Source organism: Sorex fumeus, unplaced genomic scaffold (genome assembly GCF_029834395.1).
Source record: "Sorex fumeus unplaced genomic scaffold, SorFum_2.1 ptg000044l, whole genome shotgun sequence".
Lineage (NCBI taxonomy): Eukaryota > Metazoa > Chordata > Mammalia > Eulipotyphla > Soricidae > Sorex > Sorex fumeus.
Genome location: NW_026606101.1, coordinates 5,179,796 through 5,197,111, shown reverse-complemented (window position 1 = coordinate 5,197,111; position 17,316 = coordinate 5,179,796). Strand labels below are relative to the sequence as shown.

General features: G+C 44.1%; 1 protein-coding gene across 4 annotated transcripts in view; it reads right to left on the bottom strand.

Annotated features, from left to right (window-relative positions):
- Positions 1-17,316, bottom strand: part of CHD6 (chromodomain helicase DNA binding protein 6) — a 196,248-nt gene that overhangs the window by 79,561 nt on the left and 99,371 nt on the right. For all 4 annotated transcript variants that reach the window (XM_056122088.1, XM_056122086.1, XM_056122089.1 and 1 more), the window contains 8 exons: positions 12,819-12,905; positions 12,510-12,644; positions 9,782-9,903; positions 8,898-9,141; positions 7,633-7,809; positions 6,521-6,664; positions 2,811-3,066; positions 1,672-1,882 (listed from right to left, as the gene is read on the bottom strand). In XM_056122088.1, the coding sequence (XP_055978063.1) occupies positions 1,672-1,882; positions 2,811-3,066; positions 6,521-6,664; positions 7,633-7,809; positions 8,898-9,141; positions 9,782-9,903; positions 12,510-12,644; positions 12,819-12,905 (1,376 nt within the window). The remainder of the gene's footprint in view (positions 1-1,671; positions 1,883-2,810; positions 3,067-6,520; positions 6,665-7,632; positions 7,810-8,897; positions 9,142-9,781; positions 9,904-12,509; positions 12,645-12,818; positions 12,906-17,316) is intronic.

Below are 17,316 nucleotides of genomic sequence, written 5' to 3'. Positions count from 1 at the left end.
AGCTAGTAGTTGTATGTAGTTTGAAGAGTAAGGTCACATATTCACAAGAAGTAAATCTTTTGGCAGTGGGCTCAAATATGAAAATACTTTTACTAGTTTCAGTTATATGTTAAAGCTTTCTCAGAAGAAATCAAAGGTTTGAGGAATTCTTTACATAAAGTCTCCGGGGATGAGTACAGCGGGTGGGGTGTTTGCCTTGCATGGAGGCTGACCTGGGCTCCATGCCCACCACCTCATACGATCCCCCAAATACTGCCAATAGTGATATCCAGAGGCAGGAGTAACCCCTGAGCATCACTGGGTATGACCCCAAACCAAAACCAAATGAACAAAAATAAATAAATAAAAGTCTCCAATATAAGAATCTGAGTTATGTGCGTCTTACTTGATTTGGAGAACTACTTATGTAACATCAAAATGATAGCATATCTAATAGTAGTTCAATTGTCAGACCTTTAACATTCTATTAATAAGTTACTTATAAGAGCAAACAGAATCTTGTAGCACTGCAGTGTCCTTCCCTCCTGTGCTCATTGATTTGCTCGAGCGAGCACCAGTACCGTCTCACAATATATTGTGAGACTTGTTACTGCTTTTGGCATATCGAATACGTTATGGATAGCTTGCCAGGCTTTTGCCATGTGGGCAAGATACTCTCGGTAGCTTGCTGGGCTCTCCGAGAGGGACAGAGGAATCGAACCTGGGTCATCTGCGTACAAGGCAAAGGCCCTACCTGCTGTGCGATCGCTCCAAACAGAATCCTAAAGGATAAAATTAAGACCACTGGAATTTGCTGTGTTTTCACTACATAAAAACAAAGATATTTATGTTTAGCAGTGCCTAGACTAATGATGTCATGAAAAGTCATAGAAAAAGATGGCTCCCAGGATTGCTTTATTCCTTCTTGCACTGTAAGGATTGAACTCGGGGCCTCACACATGCAAAAGCTCTGTTGTTGAGTCGTATCCCCGTTCCCTGGTCTCTATATAAAACCTTTTATCACTAAGAGTAAAATATGTAACACAATGACTGGGAACATAAGGCAAAGTATAGCTCCCATACAGATTCCAAGAAAGTTCCATTAACATCATGCACTTTTCATCTGCAGGTACGTGAGGTCAGTAAACTGGGACGTCACTGCCAGCGATCAGAAAGCCTGTGAGGGTTTGAGGGGGAAGGACAGTCTCTTTCCTAATTCTTTTTCTGTGAGAGTGGTCAGCTTATGTTCCCTTTTGATGGAATCCTTTCATCATAAATTAAACCAAAGGTAAAAGAGCAAATACATCATTTCTTCCCCAGTGCTATTTGAACTGTTTAAAGAGAACATTAAGTAAAACATGTAGAATTCTTGGTGGTCAGATCACCCTGAATTTCAGTCGATCATTAATGGTTAGATTCCTCCAGCAAGCATGAGTGAAAGCACCCCGAAAGAGGTACAACCCGTGCGAGCAGAAGAGTCTGAGGCACAGCACCCCCACCCCCCACCTCCCAGTCATCCCAACAATGGCTGCAGCAGCAATGGAGAACGAGGAGAAGGTGGAGGGAATTCAAATAAGTAAGAGTCCTCTCTGCCCTCTGAACACCACGCTGTTGCTAAGGCATCGTTTCTGAGCAGGTGAGGCAAGGACCCACTGCCCAGGGTACCTGCCGCAGCGCTGGCACAATGCTCACCTTCTCTGGATGAGGTAATCTTCCAGGATATCGAGGCAGCGCACCATCTGGGAGAAGATGAGCACTTTGTGGCCACCTGCAATCAGTTTAGGGAGCAGTTTATCAATCAGTACCAGCTTTCCGGCGGCCTGGATCATGGCCTGCAGCTGAAAGTCAGAGGCGTCGGGGCTGTGGGTTTTTCGGAAATCTTCCAGGATTTTCTCCTCTGCCCCTGAAAAGGAATGAGGTGAAATAACCCATGAGGGTGAAAGCCTCTCGCTGTGTAATCCTTAGAGGAATGAGCAGATCCTGGACTAACACAGTCTGGTGAGGGGCTGCTGTGTGTGTAGATCCCTGCTCTTTTCCCTTGCTGAGGACTCTGGAGCAGCAGGGACACCCATCTCGCAGAGAACACCGGGTGCTCTTCTGCTTTTCTGCTTTCCCACCAAGTAGAGGAAGGACCTGGGATGCCAAGACCTAAGATGACTCGTGCCAAGTTGAAAGAAACCCTCACAGGAAGCTGACAGGAAGGCATACCTCTTGACATATGTCTCCTGAGATCACAAAGACTAATGTTTAGCAAATCCAACTCACGCTTTGGTTAAAAATTTTATGAGAAGGGAAAGTTTCTGGCAATTTCCCTAATGAGTAGGTTGTCTGCCAGTGCCGTTTTAATTTCACTGCAGTCTGGTCACTTATTCAGCTAAGTGATGCACATCCCTGTCTCCAGGTGGAAGGTGAGTGGAACTCTTAAGTACATAAAGAACAGCACACTGATGAGTGATTATCATCTTCTGACAGGCAAAGTCGATAGAGGTAAATTTAAAACATGGCTGTGTACTCTTTAGCTTGATAGCTTAGGCAAATTCTCCGCTCCCGCTCCCGCTCCCTCTTCCTCTCTCGCATTTTGGGGCCACATTCAGCAGTGCTCAGGACTAACCTGAGCCTCCTGCAAAGTATGCCCTGGGCCCACCGATCTCTCTCTCCAGACCCTCCATCAATCACTTTAAGCCTAAGATTCACACTCTGTAAAAAAGATGAGAATGGATAATGCAAAGCACTCAATGAGAATGTAATACAGAAGATTACTGATTATCACTGGCTCATGTCAGCGGCCCCTTCAGCTGGACCCTGAGCAGTTCCCTCCATCCCCTGCTCACCATTGATCAGGTAGGGATGGTTACAGCACTTCCTCAGCTCCATCATGGTGTTGATGAGATTGGGCATGTTGTGCTGATTGGCCCCTTTGGTCAAGAAGGAAAAGTTCTTCTCCAGGATGGCACGATAGTATTTTTTTTGGATATTGGTCAACTCTACTTCAATGATTGTCTCTTGTTTGGGAGCAAGGTTCTTTTCCACGTCATCTTTCAGCCGCCGAAGCATCATGGGTTTTAAGATAGATTGCAGTTTCTTTACCTGTCCAAGGAAATGAGACCTGTTCACCTCTCCCATCGTGATGTAATGGTTACTGGGGTGTTCCAACCCCAGTGACTCACTATAATTTCTTGAGCATCTAATCATAGTACTGTTGCAGTAGACTAAACAGAAGATCAGGATTGATCCCTGAACATAGGGAACTTACTAATGAGACTGAAGGGTAAGTGGGATCTGGTTTTTATTTACAAGAATTACTGAGAACCGATGTGGCAATCTTAGAAGACAGAGAGGGAGAAAGAACAAAAGACAGGACCTAGTCTCTAGGATGGAAAAAAACAAATCTCCATCTCTAACACACACACATGTCAGCTATCACACGAGGAATATGTGTTAGGAGGTACAAGTGACAGGTTACAATGGGAAGACTGATGCCGGAAGAGCAAAGAAAGGAGTAGAGATAATCCAGGGGTGAGCAAAATCATCTGATGGGTAATTGTGGTCAAAAGCTTTAAATAAGTTATAAAACATAGTTCTCGTAAATCCCAGGGATGTAATACACAACGTGGTGACTACAGTTAAAATATTGTAAAACATATTGCAAAGCTGCTGAGTACATCTTAAAAGTTCCATTACTTTAAAAAAATTGTGACTGTGTGATGTACGTTAACTAGACTTACTGTGATGGTTATTTTATATTGTGTACACCTATCAAATCACCTTGTAGACCTGAAACTAATAAAATGGTTCATGTCAATATATCACTTTTTTTTTTAAAGTACAGGCCATCTGGAAACAGATTTCTCCTACATGTTTCACACAGCAACTGCAGCAATCATGATGGCGGGGGTTGGGGGTGGATGGAAGGGGTATAGTAGTATGTAGAGAGTTAATGTTGTGGCAGCTCCTCGGACATGTCAGGGCAACCTTAAGTCTAACAGGAGTCCTGACTGATTTGTTTGTACTGCAGTGGAGAGCCAGGTTCGGAGAGCAAATTCTCCTCCCTTCAGTACACTGTGCAAGATGACTTGTTCCCTTTTCCCAAGAAGACAAGCAGAGAGTCAAGGCACCCACAGGGCCCCTGAACTAATAAACGAGATGCCAGTACGGTTCATAACGGCAAGTAAAGGGGAACGCAAGGACACAAGATCAAGTTTTAAGTCCTAAAAAACTGTTAAAAATTCTAAACAATGGGGCCAGAGAGATAGTACATTGGGCAGGGCACTTGCCTTGCAGATGGCTGGATTTCATCCCTGGCATCCAATATGGTCCTCCGAGCATAGATAGGAGTGATCCCTGAGCACAGAGCCAGGAGTAACCTGAGTATTATCCAGGTGTGGCCCAAAACCAAACCCCAAAATTTTAAGGGCTGGGGGAGAGACGGAGGGGAGATCTCCATAAACAATTTATGTGTTGAGTCAATGACTCCTGAAGAAATCTAAAATTCTTTTCGAAGAATAAGTCAATAGGGTTGCTTACTGACTGAGCAGGCTTCACAGCAGTGATGAACATGCTTTCCACAATTTTCATTTACTATAAAATACAGAAATCTGATGCCACATTCCCCCCCCACCCCAAGTCTTTTTTTTGGCGGGGGGGGGGTCACATCCGGCGAAGTATCGAGGTTACTCCTGGCTCTGCACTCAGGAATTACCCCTGGCGGTGCTCAGGGGACCATATAGGATGCTGGGAATCGAACCCGGGTTGGTCGCGTGCAAGGAAAACGCCCTACCCGCTGTGCTATTGCTCCAGCCCCTCCTAACCCAAGTCTTAACCTAACTAATTTTATAAGACCTTGATTTTACCATGACTCCTAGGAAACTAATCCCCCAAATGGTCAAGAAATTACTACATTTAAGAACCCCAAGAGAAAAGACATAGCTATGTAATTGTTAGGGACAAAGGCCAATCTGCCACGTGCTGGGTTCAGCTTTGCCCTTTGCTTGGTTCCTACCTTGAATCATTTAGAGTATACTACATGCCAGACACTGTGCTGGTCAATACAACAAACACAACTTTGGAGAAGATGTGAGCCTTGTCCTCAAGGAGGTCATGGTCTAGGAAGAAGAAAAAATGCAAACCACAAAATAAGTGCAATGGGAGAAGAGGATGCATCTGTAATGGTCCACAAATGGAGAGAGGGCTGCAGCTAGCTGTGGAAGGATTGACAGACACTGCAAATGGAGAGAAGTGTTGGACTATTCACTGCTTCCAAAGACTAACTTGACACAGAAGTCGAAAACAACAGACTGGAACTGCTGAACGTACTCTTGACATATGTTAGCAAAAGTCCCCCAAACTTCAGTCCCAAATTCTCTGCACCGACCCACTCTCACACCACTGCTAGATTAATTTGGTAGAGTAACTGTCATTTCTGCCATCGAAACCTTGCATTCTTTCTCTATTTCCCACCAAATTCTTGTAATGTGTCTTCCTATGTCTTCCCATAATCTAACTCTGAACTCACCTGACTTCACCGAACATCTGCACTGTTCCAACTCAACAAGATGATTTCCTATTACTGAATAAATCCCATGGCTGACTGACTTTACTGTCCAACCATCACCCCCACTGGGCACCAAGCAGTCTAAGCTCCACTGCTCCTCTCTCACTTGCTGAAAACTTATCCACCTACCAAGTCCATTAAAAAAAATAAAATTGGTGGTTTGGGGGGCCACAACCACTGATGCTCAAGTGTCACTCCTGGCTCTGCACTCAGGAATCACTCCTGGAGGTGCTCAGGGGACCACCTGGGATGCCAGGGATCGAACCTGGGTTGGTCACATGCAAGGCAAGCACTCTACTGCTATACTATCGCTCTGGCCCCCCAAAGTCTATTTTTAAATAATATTCTGTCCATGACATCATTTCTGATTCTTTAACAGGTGTGACTATTCTTTTCTTCAAAGCACTTGTTTGTTCTTATGCATCCAATTTGGCTGGCTTATTTCTGAAACTCTAGTAGAGATTTCTACTCATAGTAAAGAGACAGTTATTAACACTTACTACTCTGGATCACTTTTGAGTTCAATAAGCTAGATTCAGAATTAGATCTTTGAGGGAAATCTGGTTGATTTGGACTTAGCAACTATTGCGGGCATCCTTTCTTCTTCACTACCTGTACACCGTGCTGTATAAGAAGATGAGAATGGGAACATGTTTTAGATTTGTAGGAGGAAGGATAAGGGAAGCAGGAAAAAAATATCTCGGTCTTTAAACCAGAATTATGAACAAAATCGGTGAAATTACATGTGAGATCATGAAGGCCACAGGCCTGACTGATAACATAAGGTTCTTCGGATGTTCGTTCACTTCTGAGAACCGTTGATAACCAGATAACCCTCCTCAACACCAACAAATTAATTCAAAGGCCTACTGCTCATTTCTATCAGGAATGAGGGAAATTACGACCTCTGTCCTCAAGTGGCATTGTGCTTGTCTGGACGGTGAAGGGAAATAGCACGTTGCCTCCTCAATCCTTCAGGCCGCTCCCTACCTGTTCCTCTGTTTTCAAATCTCCGAACTCTTCCAAGAAAGCAGTCTCTGAAGGGAACTGTGATGGCTCCAGAAAATTCAGCAGACTGAAGAGCTCCTCCACAGAGTTCTGCAAGGGCGTACCAGTGAGCAGCACTTTGTGTTCCTGCGCAAACGAACAGGACGTGATGAGCAGTGGCTGAGTCACCGAGACACACTGTTTGGGTGGGGAAATGGGAGCCTGAGCAGCTTGGGCCCGGATTCACTTTTCTGAGAAGACAGGGAGCCAGAATTTCATGGGGGGAGAGTCGGTAAACAGATCGACCTTCCTCTCTCATCACTGACTCCAAGCTACAATTTCATGCTAATGAAAGCACCCATTCATCTATCCCTTCAGCAGAACTGAGTGCCCCCCCGCACCCCACCCCCCACATACTGGGCCCCGAGCCAACCAGATTAGTTAGGGTCCTGGCAACAAGCCAACAACTAATGCTTCTGGGCCACAAATTCATGATATTTAACATTCCCCCTGGGTCCCTATAGCAAAGGTCAAAAGGTGACCCCAGTTCATAAACAAAAACACAAGCGGGGTAGCTGGGAGGGACATCGCTCTAAGGGCTAAAGAACATGCCCAGCTCATACAGAACTCTGGGTTCAAACCCTGGGACTGCAACCACTGGGTGTTGCTTGGTGGAACCCACAACAGCTGAGGAAGCCCCAAAACCAAAAGAGCAAAAACTAAAACCAAAACCACCAACCACTTGATTCCTACATAACCACAGTGGTAGAGTGCAGAAAGAAAATCAGTGTGGTAGAGAGCAAACACACTGACTACGCACCAGCAAACTGTAAGTTGGATGGCTTGAGAATGTTTCCTGAGGGGCCAGAGAAGAGTACAGGGATCAAAGCATTTGCCTTGCATGCAGCCCAGCTGGCTTGACACCGCCCCCCCCCCCCCCCCCCCATGCCGCACACGGCACCCTAAGCACCCTCAAGAGTGAGTCCCGAGCCTGGAGTAAGCCCTAAGCACTGGCAGGTATGGTCCCCAAACCAAAAGAGAAGGGGGATTAAAAAAAAAAGTGCTTCCTCCAGAATGGCTAGAAGGAATCAGAAAGGAGCCAGAGACTCACTCACCAGGGCCATGAGTTTCAGGCCCTCCAGCAGCTTGCAGTTCCTGTTCTTCAATCTGTGGGCTTCATCGATTATCACACAGCTCCAGTGGATCTTCTTCAGCTCGGGGCAGTCTGCCAAGATCATCTCAAAGGTGGTGATGACAACGTGGAACTTGAAGACTCCTGAAAGAGGGTTTCCCTGAGGAGGATAAAACCAAAGGCAATGTTGTGTGCCACAGCTAATAACATCCTGCTAATGGGGTACCAGTTGGATCGGAGGAGGCAGCATTACAAATGCAAGGGCGCAGCACAGAAGCCAGTAAACAATAATCTTCTTCACTGCAGAAAAAAAGGAGAAGACTGAACTCTTTACACGGATGACACACAGAAGCAAGAGAACATGTCCCCTTGCAGAGGTGAGAGAGAAGAACAGCAGGGATGAGGGCATGGGAGGGTCCTGTTTCAGCTGTCATGAATGCTAAAGAGGACAGCTGTCAATTCATACGTTACTACTCAGGAGTTGGTCTCAACCATGCCTCACTTTAACCCCAAGGGAAGCGTCTGTGCTACTTTTCAGATATGGTTGATGTTACTCTTCAACTTTGGTTCGAGCAAAGTAGTGGCTCTCTAAGGACAAGCACTATAAGGCAGGTATGTTGGCTGGCTGCTGTGCTGCTCTCAACATTTAAAGAACAGAGTTGTATCATGCTGCTAGATTCCTTCCAAGTGTTTCTGTCTGCTGTCCGGAAAGCTCCTGGGAAGAGCGTGGCTTTCCTGTGACTGCATTCATTTCATTTTCAGCTTCATTATAAAACCAGTACCCAGGACAAGCATGTAAGTGTGCTCGGCAAAGTGATCAGTCTTACCAAAACTAATCAAAACAAACCAATTCTACCTTATGTCTGACAATCTGAATGGTTGTTTTCCCTTTCTTCTTCCCTGTCAAGTCTATTACTCTCCTCTCTAGTCTCCCTGGCAGGAAATCATCCTATGCGGACGTCCTTTTTCTGTTTACTTTCTCCGTTGAGTGACAGAGAAGATAAACAATCCAGATAAAATTTTATGCATCCCAAAACAACGTCTCAAGTCAACTTAAAAAGTCAAATTTTCAGGGTCCTAAAAAAAAAAGAATATGTCTGCAAGTTAATGCCCTACCATTCTTTGTTTTGTCATAAATTAAACTACCAAACAGGAGCAGAAAGCTTGCCCAATTGGACTCTCCAAACTAAGTCACAGTAGCCACAAGACATGAGAGCTCCTTCTGTCTTATGCCACCAGGGGACTCACCTGTGCATCTCTGTACACCATCTCGTACTGCTGGATCATCTGCCTGCTGATCTGGCTGCCGTGGTACACAATGGCATTCATCTCTGTCCACGTCCGGAACTCCCGCTCCCAGTTCGTGATGGTGGACAGAGGAGCAATGATGAGGAAAGGGCCATGGATTCCCCTGAGAAATATTTCTGAAAGGAATGTGATGGACTGGATAGTTTTCCCTAGGCCCATCTCATCAGCCAAAATACAGTTTTTTCTACAGAGAGGGAAAACAGAACAAAACAGATCATTCGTCATCAAAGTCAGGAAAAAGAAAGAAACGGTGACAACCGCAAAGATACTTCAGAAACACACCTTGACCCACAAGGTCACCAATGAAGGCCTTATCTGCATTTGCCAGAAATATAACTGAGATGGGCATTAGTATTCATACACTTCCTACTTGTGAAAAAGGAAATTCAAGCAACTTGTGAGAAGCTAAATGAAATAGGTGCGTGAAACTTAACTAAAAACAGTCAATATAACAGGGAGACAAGGGCCAGGAAAGGGATTCGAATCTTGCAAGCCTCAAGACATGATCCCAGGGGCTCTCACATGGGTTCAGTGTGATCTTGGCAGTGCACACGACTACAGCTCAAACCTGGCACTACAACAACTGACCATACCATGCCCAGTTAGTGCAATCCCCACCAAGAAACACAACAAGTGAGAACACCACAGCCAAGTCTGTGTGAGACCCACCCCACCCTCCACTGGTCACAGCATTATTATCAACAGAGGGAAGGGAAGGAAATAAAAAAAAAGGGAGGGTGGGAATAAAAACAGTTTGTTTAAAAAAAAAAGAAGAAAAGAAAAGAAAAAGAAATTGTGATGGTAGGACTGTTCTGCTCTCTCACCTGTTATACCAGTTAAAAAGAAGCCAGTTCATTCCCTCCAGCTGGTATTCTCGGAGCTGGTTACTGTTCTTATACTCGCGAGACTTCTCCAGTTTCTGCCAGGAGTCTGAAGCGGGCCGCTCCTAGCGGAAAAAGCAGAGAGCGAAATACACAGAGAACAATGTTTCCGAAGCACTAGAATGAACAGAGAAAGAATCATCAGGAGGAAGGTGGTACACCTCAAAACACTGCCCTGAAGACTAGCGTCAATCTTGGTCGTGACTTTCTAGATGTCACTAAACCAAACTAAGAACAACTCTACAAAAATTTGCAAGTCATTAATGAACACAAGAAATAGACCCACCTAAAATCTTAGTATGTGTTACTATCTTAGATTCTTAGATGTCACTCCCATTTATGTGGCCGTATTAGTAAATTACAAGCATCAATATGAATTGTTTGTTTCTACAGAAATAATTTCCTTTAGTTATTTCTGTGTACCTATGGCATAAACTCAAAAAAGTATAGAATTCAAACATTTTGTCAATTTGTGAGGACATAAGACAAAGTCTATATAATAAAAATTATAAGTATCTTAAATTCTCCATAAATACAACAGAACAAAATAGGAGCATCTTATCTACTTTCCCCCTATATCAAAACACCAGTTTCTGAATAAGATCTTCATTGAAATGTAATATCCTATCATGTCATTCAAGCTCCAGTGTACTTAAGGAACTACAGCTAATTCTTCAACATTCCACTGAACTATAGAAGTAAGTAAAGGTCCTCCCGTTGATCATCGATTTGCTGGAGCGGGCCCAGTAACGTCTCCATTGGAGACTTTGTTGTTACTGTGTCTGGCATATCGAATACGTCACAGGGAGCTTGCCAGGCTCTGCCGTGCGGGCAAGATACTCTCGATAGCTTGCTGGGCTCTCCGAGAGGGGCGGAGGAATCGAACTCGGGTCGGCTATGTTGGCTGCGTGCAAGGCAAACGCCCTACCGCTGTTCTATCGTTCCTCCACCCCCCAGTGAACTATATTGCAAACAAAACAAAACAAAACAAAAACCCAACAAAAAAACCCAACTTTTAAAAAATTTATTATTTGACGGGGAATTATTTTGTAAAAATGTCTTAGCTACCTTTTCTTATTAATCCACACAACCTAGAATCAATTTATCAAGCTTCTTACAATCCCATTGGAACTTCAATCAATCTGAAGAAAATGTGTTTGCTTATTTGGGAGGGGGTAGGCAGGGGAAGGATAAATCATCCTGTAGTGATCAGGAGGGTCCCCTGGTGGTGTTACGGAGATCATGTGGGAATTAAAACCAGGGTCAGCTGTGTGCAAGGCAAACACCTTATTCCTGTACTACATATGTCTCGGACCCAATCTGAGTAAAATTTAAATCTTTAATGACTGGCACTTGTGGTAGGATTAGTGTTAGAATACTCAATGCCTGTAACAAATCATCATGAACAACTTTGTAAACTACTGCATTTAAATAAAGTCGAGGGTAAAAATCACTGGCACTTTCCCATTCAAAAATTTATGTTTTTTTGTTTTGTTTTTGGGCCACACCCAGCTGTGCTCAGGGCTGGGTGCTCACGGGTCACTCCTGGCAGGCTTGGGGGACCATGATGGGTGCTGGGGATGGAAGCTGGCTTGGCCCAGTACCAGGCAAATATCCTAACTGCTGTACTATCACTTCAGCCCCATGTTCTGTATTTTTTGACACAGGCATGTTTATTATGCCTTCACATAAAATAAGTCCTCTCCTGACACTTTTAAAGGTTTTATTTTATTTATTTTATTTATTTTTTGCATTTTGGGTCACACCCAGTGATGTGACCCTGGCTCTGCACTCAGGAATTATTCCTGGCAGTGCTTCAGGGGAACATACGGGATGCTCCCAGGTCAGCCTCGTGCAAGGCAAACGCCCTACCCGCTGTGCTATCACTCCAACACCTTTAAAGGTTTTAATAGCTAAAATAATAAAAGTTTCTTAGCTATACACTTCGTTATAAGAACTCTGAGACTGTAGTTTTTCTAAACAGCAATTTTAGTCTTTGGTAGTTCTGCTTTAGATTTCTCCTAAGTGCTACAACTACAGAAAACAATTTAGCACAGACTACCACAACCCGCAGTGGCTACTTGGGTGAATTTAAAAGAATATGACTGATTCTTGGGGTCTCCAAGAATTCTCTTTTTGCACAATCACAATGACTCTTATTTCATGTTCTTCCTCAGAATTTCCTATTTTACCTAAAGGATCTTTTAATTTTTTTAAACCAAAAAACTTTTAGATATAAAACATCTTTTTCATCAAGAATGATAGAGACATCTCTAAACTTCCAAGTCCAAGTTGCTTAAGATGCTCTCTTAAAAAAGTATTCAGGTAAAGTACCACTTGGAGCCAGTTCAGGAATAAGGAAGACAGATGCTTCTTTTCTCCCCCTGCCAGGCACTTCTTAGACCCATCTTACTGGCTCCAGGCAACACTGCACAAGAAATCTACGCATAGCCACAAGCTTCTGAAATATCACATCCATCAAAACAGGGCTCAAGCTGACCTGAGGGCTAGCAACATTTGAAGGGAGGTGGGGGGAAGGAAAACACCCTTATCTGCAATTCACTGGGGAGTGGCCAGAAACCTCTTGGGTGAACAGCTCACACTCACGACTGCCAAGTTTATAAAAATCACATGTTCCAAGAGGCGCCCAACAAGGACATGGGCGCATTACCACGTGCTTAATCTCAGGAAGAACTTGGAGAGACTCGAACTCCTTCACTTTGGCGGGATCCACATCTTCTTCGAGCTCCCACGTGCTTTCCTCGTAAGGCAGCGAGCACCACTTTACCAGGTAATGTGTCACCTCCTGGAGCAGACAGGAGAGAAATTTAGGTTCTTCCCACGAGAGCAACATCCTCACCCACATGCTGGTTCAAAAATCACCATGATGGAACACGCAGAGGCCACCCGACAGGGACCGTGTATCAGCATAACCAACAAAACCGAGGACAGGAGGGAGAACTGGAACCCAAGCACCCACCTCTCCTGTCTCCGCATCCTTGGTGTGGGCCACCTCCAAGATACGATCAACTTCGACATAGTCAGGGTTGAACAAGTCTTCATCAGGCTAATGCAAACAGAGGAGAATCATGAAGAAGTGTCCCTCCTGCCCTCAAATGCAACAACCCGCGTTCGCTGTTTAAGGGACCACCTCAACACTGTGCCTTGACAGGAAGAGAGTGGACGGGTCCAGCTGACTGGAATCAGTCACCCCACATTCTTCACTGTCCCCCACATCCTGTTCTCCATGGACTCAACATAAAGGAACCTGACAGCTCCCAGGAGGCGGCTAAGGCCCCGCTCTTGGCACCGCACACAGTGCTGTGCAAAAGCTACTGGTTTCAAATAAAGCTTAGAAACCTGCACTCCCAGGTTTTCTTTTCACTTTCTTTAACTGCCACAGGGAGGAGGCATGGGGGAAAGGGGTGAAGCTTTTAAGTAACTGATAACGTGCTGTTTCCTGATCTAGGTAGTTGTTCTGTAAAAAATTCAATAAACTATAACACTGGGATTTCTTTCATTCCGTGCATTGTGCTTTTAAAAAAGAGTACTTACCAAGTAGTAATGAACAACATTTAGAAATATTTAATGCCTATCTAGTATAGTGTTCAGTGAGTCACACACTGAAGTCTCAAAACTACTTTATGAAGTAGCTCGTATCATTGCTTTAAAGATAAAGAAAATGACACTGAGAGGTTAAGTAAACTGCGTGACAAGGCCACAAAGCTGTGAGGACTAGATGCTGACACCCAGGCCTTCTTACCCAGAAGACCCCTCCTGGTCTGCTGGAATGTTCTTTGCCCCTAGGTTGTGAAAGCACTTTAGGGAATACCCAGATCCACCTTCTCATCAATAGGACCAGCTCTTTGGCATCCCTGACAAGCTGCCCTGTGTCCCATGATCCCTGTGTTGAGACTTTACTAGCCTCTGTGACTTGACCCACTCTCAAGAGAGCTTCACCTCTGCCACCTATTCAGTAGGACACTGAGGATTTTTTTTTTTACACTGTGAATTTTTACATTATTATTAAATCAGACCCCTGTGTAATTTAACTGACTCACTGATGTGAACAGTTTCTACCAGAGTGGCAATAAAGAAACTGATTCCCTTTTCTCTGTCTTGGCTTTTCAACAATATCTCTCTGGGGTCAAGGATATGGCTCAGTGGAGAGTACATGCCTTGCATGTGGAGGACCCAGGTTTGATCCCCAACAACACATGTTTCTACCTGTTGATGTTAAATTACGCGCGCGCGCGCACACACACACACACACACACACACACACCCTTCCCTATTTGGTTCTAGACAACGTCAGGTCTTCAGATGCCACGTTTCCTGATCCCAGAGCTCCCGATTGTGGAGTAGTGATGCTCTGGAGTTACTTAAGGCTAGCAGATATTCTGTGAGTGTAACACCATTAGGAGTTCCTCCTGAAGGAAAGAACACTGAGTCTGAAGACTCACGTGCAAACGGTCCACACCATGCACAGAAATGCAGTGAAAGTACAACCTGCGCCCTGGTGATCTGGCCGTGGTGCCCAGGCTCACTGCACTGTGGGGGCCACTTCCTTCCTTTGCAATTAATCACTTGGTTACACATCTGCTCCTTGGTCACAACTACAATCTTCTGTATCTCCCTTGAGTTCTAGAGCAAGGCATTGGCAGGTCTGTTCTATTGCTACAATCTAAGATCTGTTACATCCTACTCTTGGCTCACAGTAAACTTGTAATTAATTTGGCAACAGCTTTTTGACTCATTAGGTAGGTCCAGTTATCTTCCCCATAACAAAACTGTAAAGACTGAAAATAGACAATGTGGGACAGTGCACGTGGTCTATCCTGGCTCAGTCCCAAGCACTACACATGGTCCTCCGAGCACTTCCAGGAAGGAGCTGACCCCCGAGCAGAGCCAGGTGTAAGTAAGCCTTGAGCTGCATCAGGTATGACCCAAGAAATAAAAATAATTAAAAAAAGAAAAAAAATGGAAAAAAGAAAAATATACAATGCATGACTTTATATTTACTTGTTGTCATTACATTTTACTCACCAGCCTATCCAGGTAATGCTGAATTTTTATTTTGTCATTTATCCTCCCACCTTTGGGTATCATTTATAGAAGGAATGAGGCACTAAAACAACAACAACAACAAAAAACCACCAACCCTATGGGATTTTTTATGAGGCAGTAAGAAGTCACAGCATTTCAAGGCTGGGAATCAGCTCCACTTACGTGCCAGCTACCCCATAAGGCAGCTGGACCTATTAGAGAGCACAAAACTCTACTCAAAATGGTTATTTCATAAGGATATTATTTACTCAAATTGTTAATAAAAACACTGGATAGGTGAAGGTCAAAAACAATGTGATAAGAACTATGACACACTCTATCTCTTATTTCATGGCATCGTCCAGTCCTGTCTAAAGTGTGTATATCCCACAAGAGCTCCGACTCCTGTTACACATCTATACAGTCTAACAGTTTCCTCTATTCCCAGCCAAAGGAGAAAAAAAATCTCTCCCCAGAGAATAAAGAAACAAACATGCAGGGTCATGGTGATGAGCCTGGAAATCACACTGAGGAAAGGGCAGGTGCTGAAAGGCCACCACAGGAGCACCTGAGGCAAACCTGCCATCCTTACTGGGGGCAGCCAAATGATGACTGAGCCTCAACAGAGACAGAAACACATGGAAGACATGAGCTCTGTCAGACTGGAAGAGCTTAAAATGGCAGAAACAGACGTGTAAACAAGTGACTGCATTGCAAACACTCGCTAAAATAGAGGTGTGAATCAAATGTTCCAAGAATAGAGGGAGGGGAGCCAAAGGGGCTTCCAGACGTTTTTTTCCAACCGAGTCATCATCTTCCTTGGCCTAGTTCCCTAACAGAGGGAGAATGGCCTGGCAGGAGAAGAGCTCTCAAGATCTATGAGATAATCATGGCCGAGTGTAAAGGCTAACTCTAGAGCTAACCAGGTCCGTACCGGGAAAAGAAAAACACTGACATGAGCAAAGGGGAGAAGGCAGCTGGAATAGAGAAGGGATCACTAAGAAAATGATGGCTGGAGGAACTGGTCGGGAAGGGAGATGTGACCTGGAATAGATAATGGACCAAACATGATAACCTCTCAGTATCTGCACTGCAAACCATAATGCCCAAAAGTAGAGAGAAAGTATGGGGGAAATTGTCTGCCATGGAGTCGGGGGTGGGGGGTTTGGGAAAGGGAGGGTATATCGAGGAGAATGGTAATGGGGAACGTGCACTGGTGGAGGGATGGGTGTTTGCTCATTGTGTGATTGTAACCCAAACATGAAAGTTTGAAACTATCTCATGGTGATTCAATAAAATTAATTTTAAAAATACAAGGAAAAACACTGATATCATCCAACAACATGGATAAGGAATTGGTACGTACGAGCAGCAACTTACCAAAAATTAAGGCATCTTAAATGCACTCTTAAGGTATCTGTACGTACATTTTAAGAACGATTTTAATTTCTTTTCTTTAAATTATTTGAAAAGAATTACTTATCATAAAAATAGGAAAAGTCACCACCATCATAACAACGGGAAAAGTGACATCAACGTTTTCATGTATATTTCTACAGTATGGCGCTTCCTTTCCCCTGTATCCTCCCAGTCCTCCAGCACAAACGGAACTGTCCCTGGGAGAGCCTGACCCTTTCTGCTGCCAACAGTTTACAACACTAGGTTATTTCTGCGTTACTAATAATAGTTCTTCAGTACTGTTTTTTTACCAGATGCAAAGCATTACATCCTAGTGGATAATATAGCATAATTTAACAAAGTATAATCAAACGATCTATTTTCAATTTAAGGCACAAAAATGTGCATAAATATTTCCTAATTTCCTTAAAATTAATGGCAGAGTAGAATTTTAGGACAAAGATCCCGTAAACTCTGAGTCTTGGTGTCTGTGGCATACTGCTTCTCTCACAAGTCGCGCTGAGACACGCGGACACCTAGAGCTGTTTCTGAGTGTCCATCCTTTACATCCTCATCAGCAATGGACAACCCATAGCTTTAAAACTTTCAAACATTTGCTAAATAAAAACTTGAGTATTCCCCTTTTAACCTGTGTCTTTATGACTAGTGGAACTAGTCAATTACATTTCTGCACAGTAAAAGGTGGCTACTTCTCCCTTTTTCCCTGAATTCTTGGTTTACTATTTTTTTCTAAGTAGAAGGGCTGGAGCGATAGCACAGTGGGTAGGGCGTTCGCCTTACAAGCGGCCAACATGGCCGACCCGAGTTCGATTCCTCCGCCCCTCTCGGAGAGCCCGGCAAGCTACCGAGAGTATTCGATATGCCAGACACAGTAACAACAAAGTCTCCAATGGAGACGTTACTGGGCCCGCTCGAGCAAATCGACGATCAACGGGAGGGCCTTTACCTTTTGCCTTCTAAGTAGAAATTTTTTATTTCTTTCTTTTTTTTTTTTTGCTTTTTTGGGTCACACC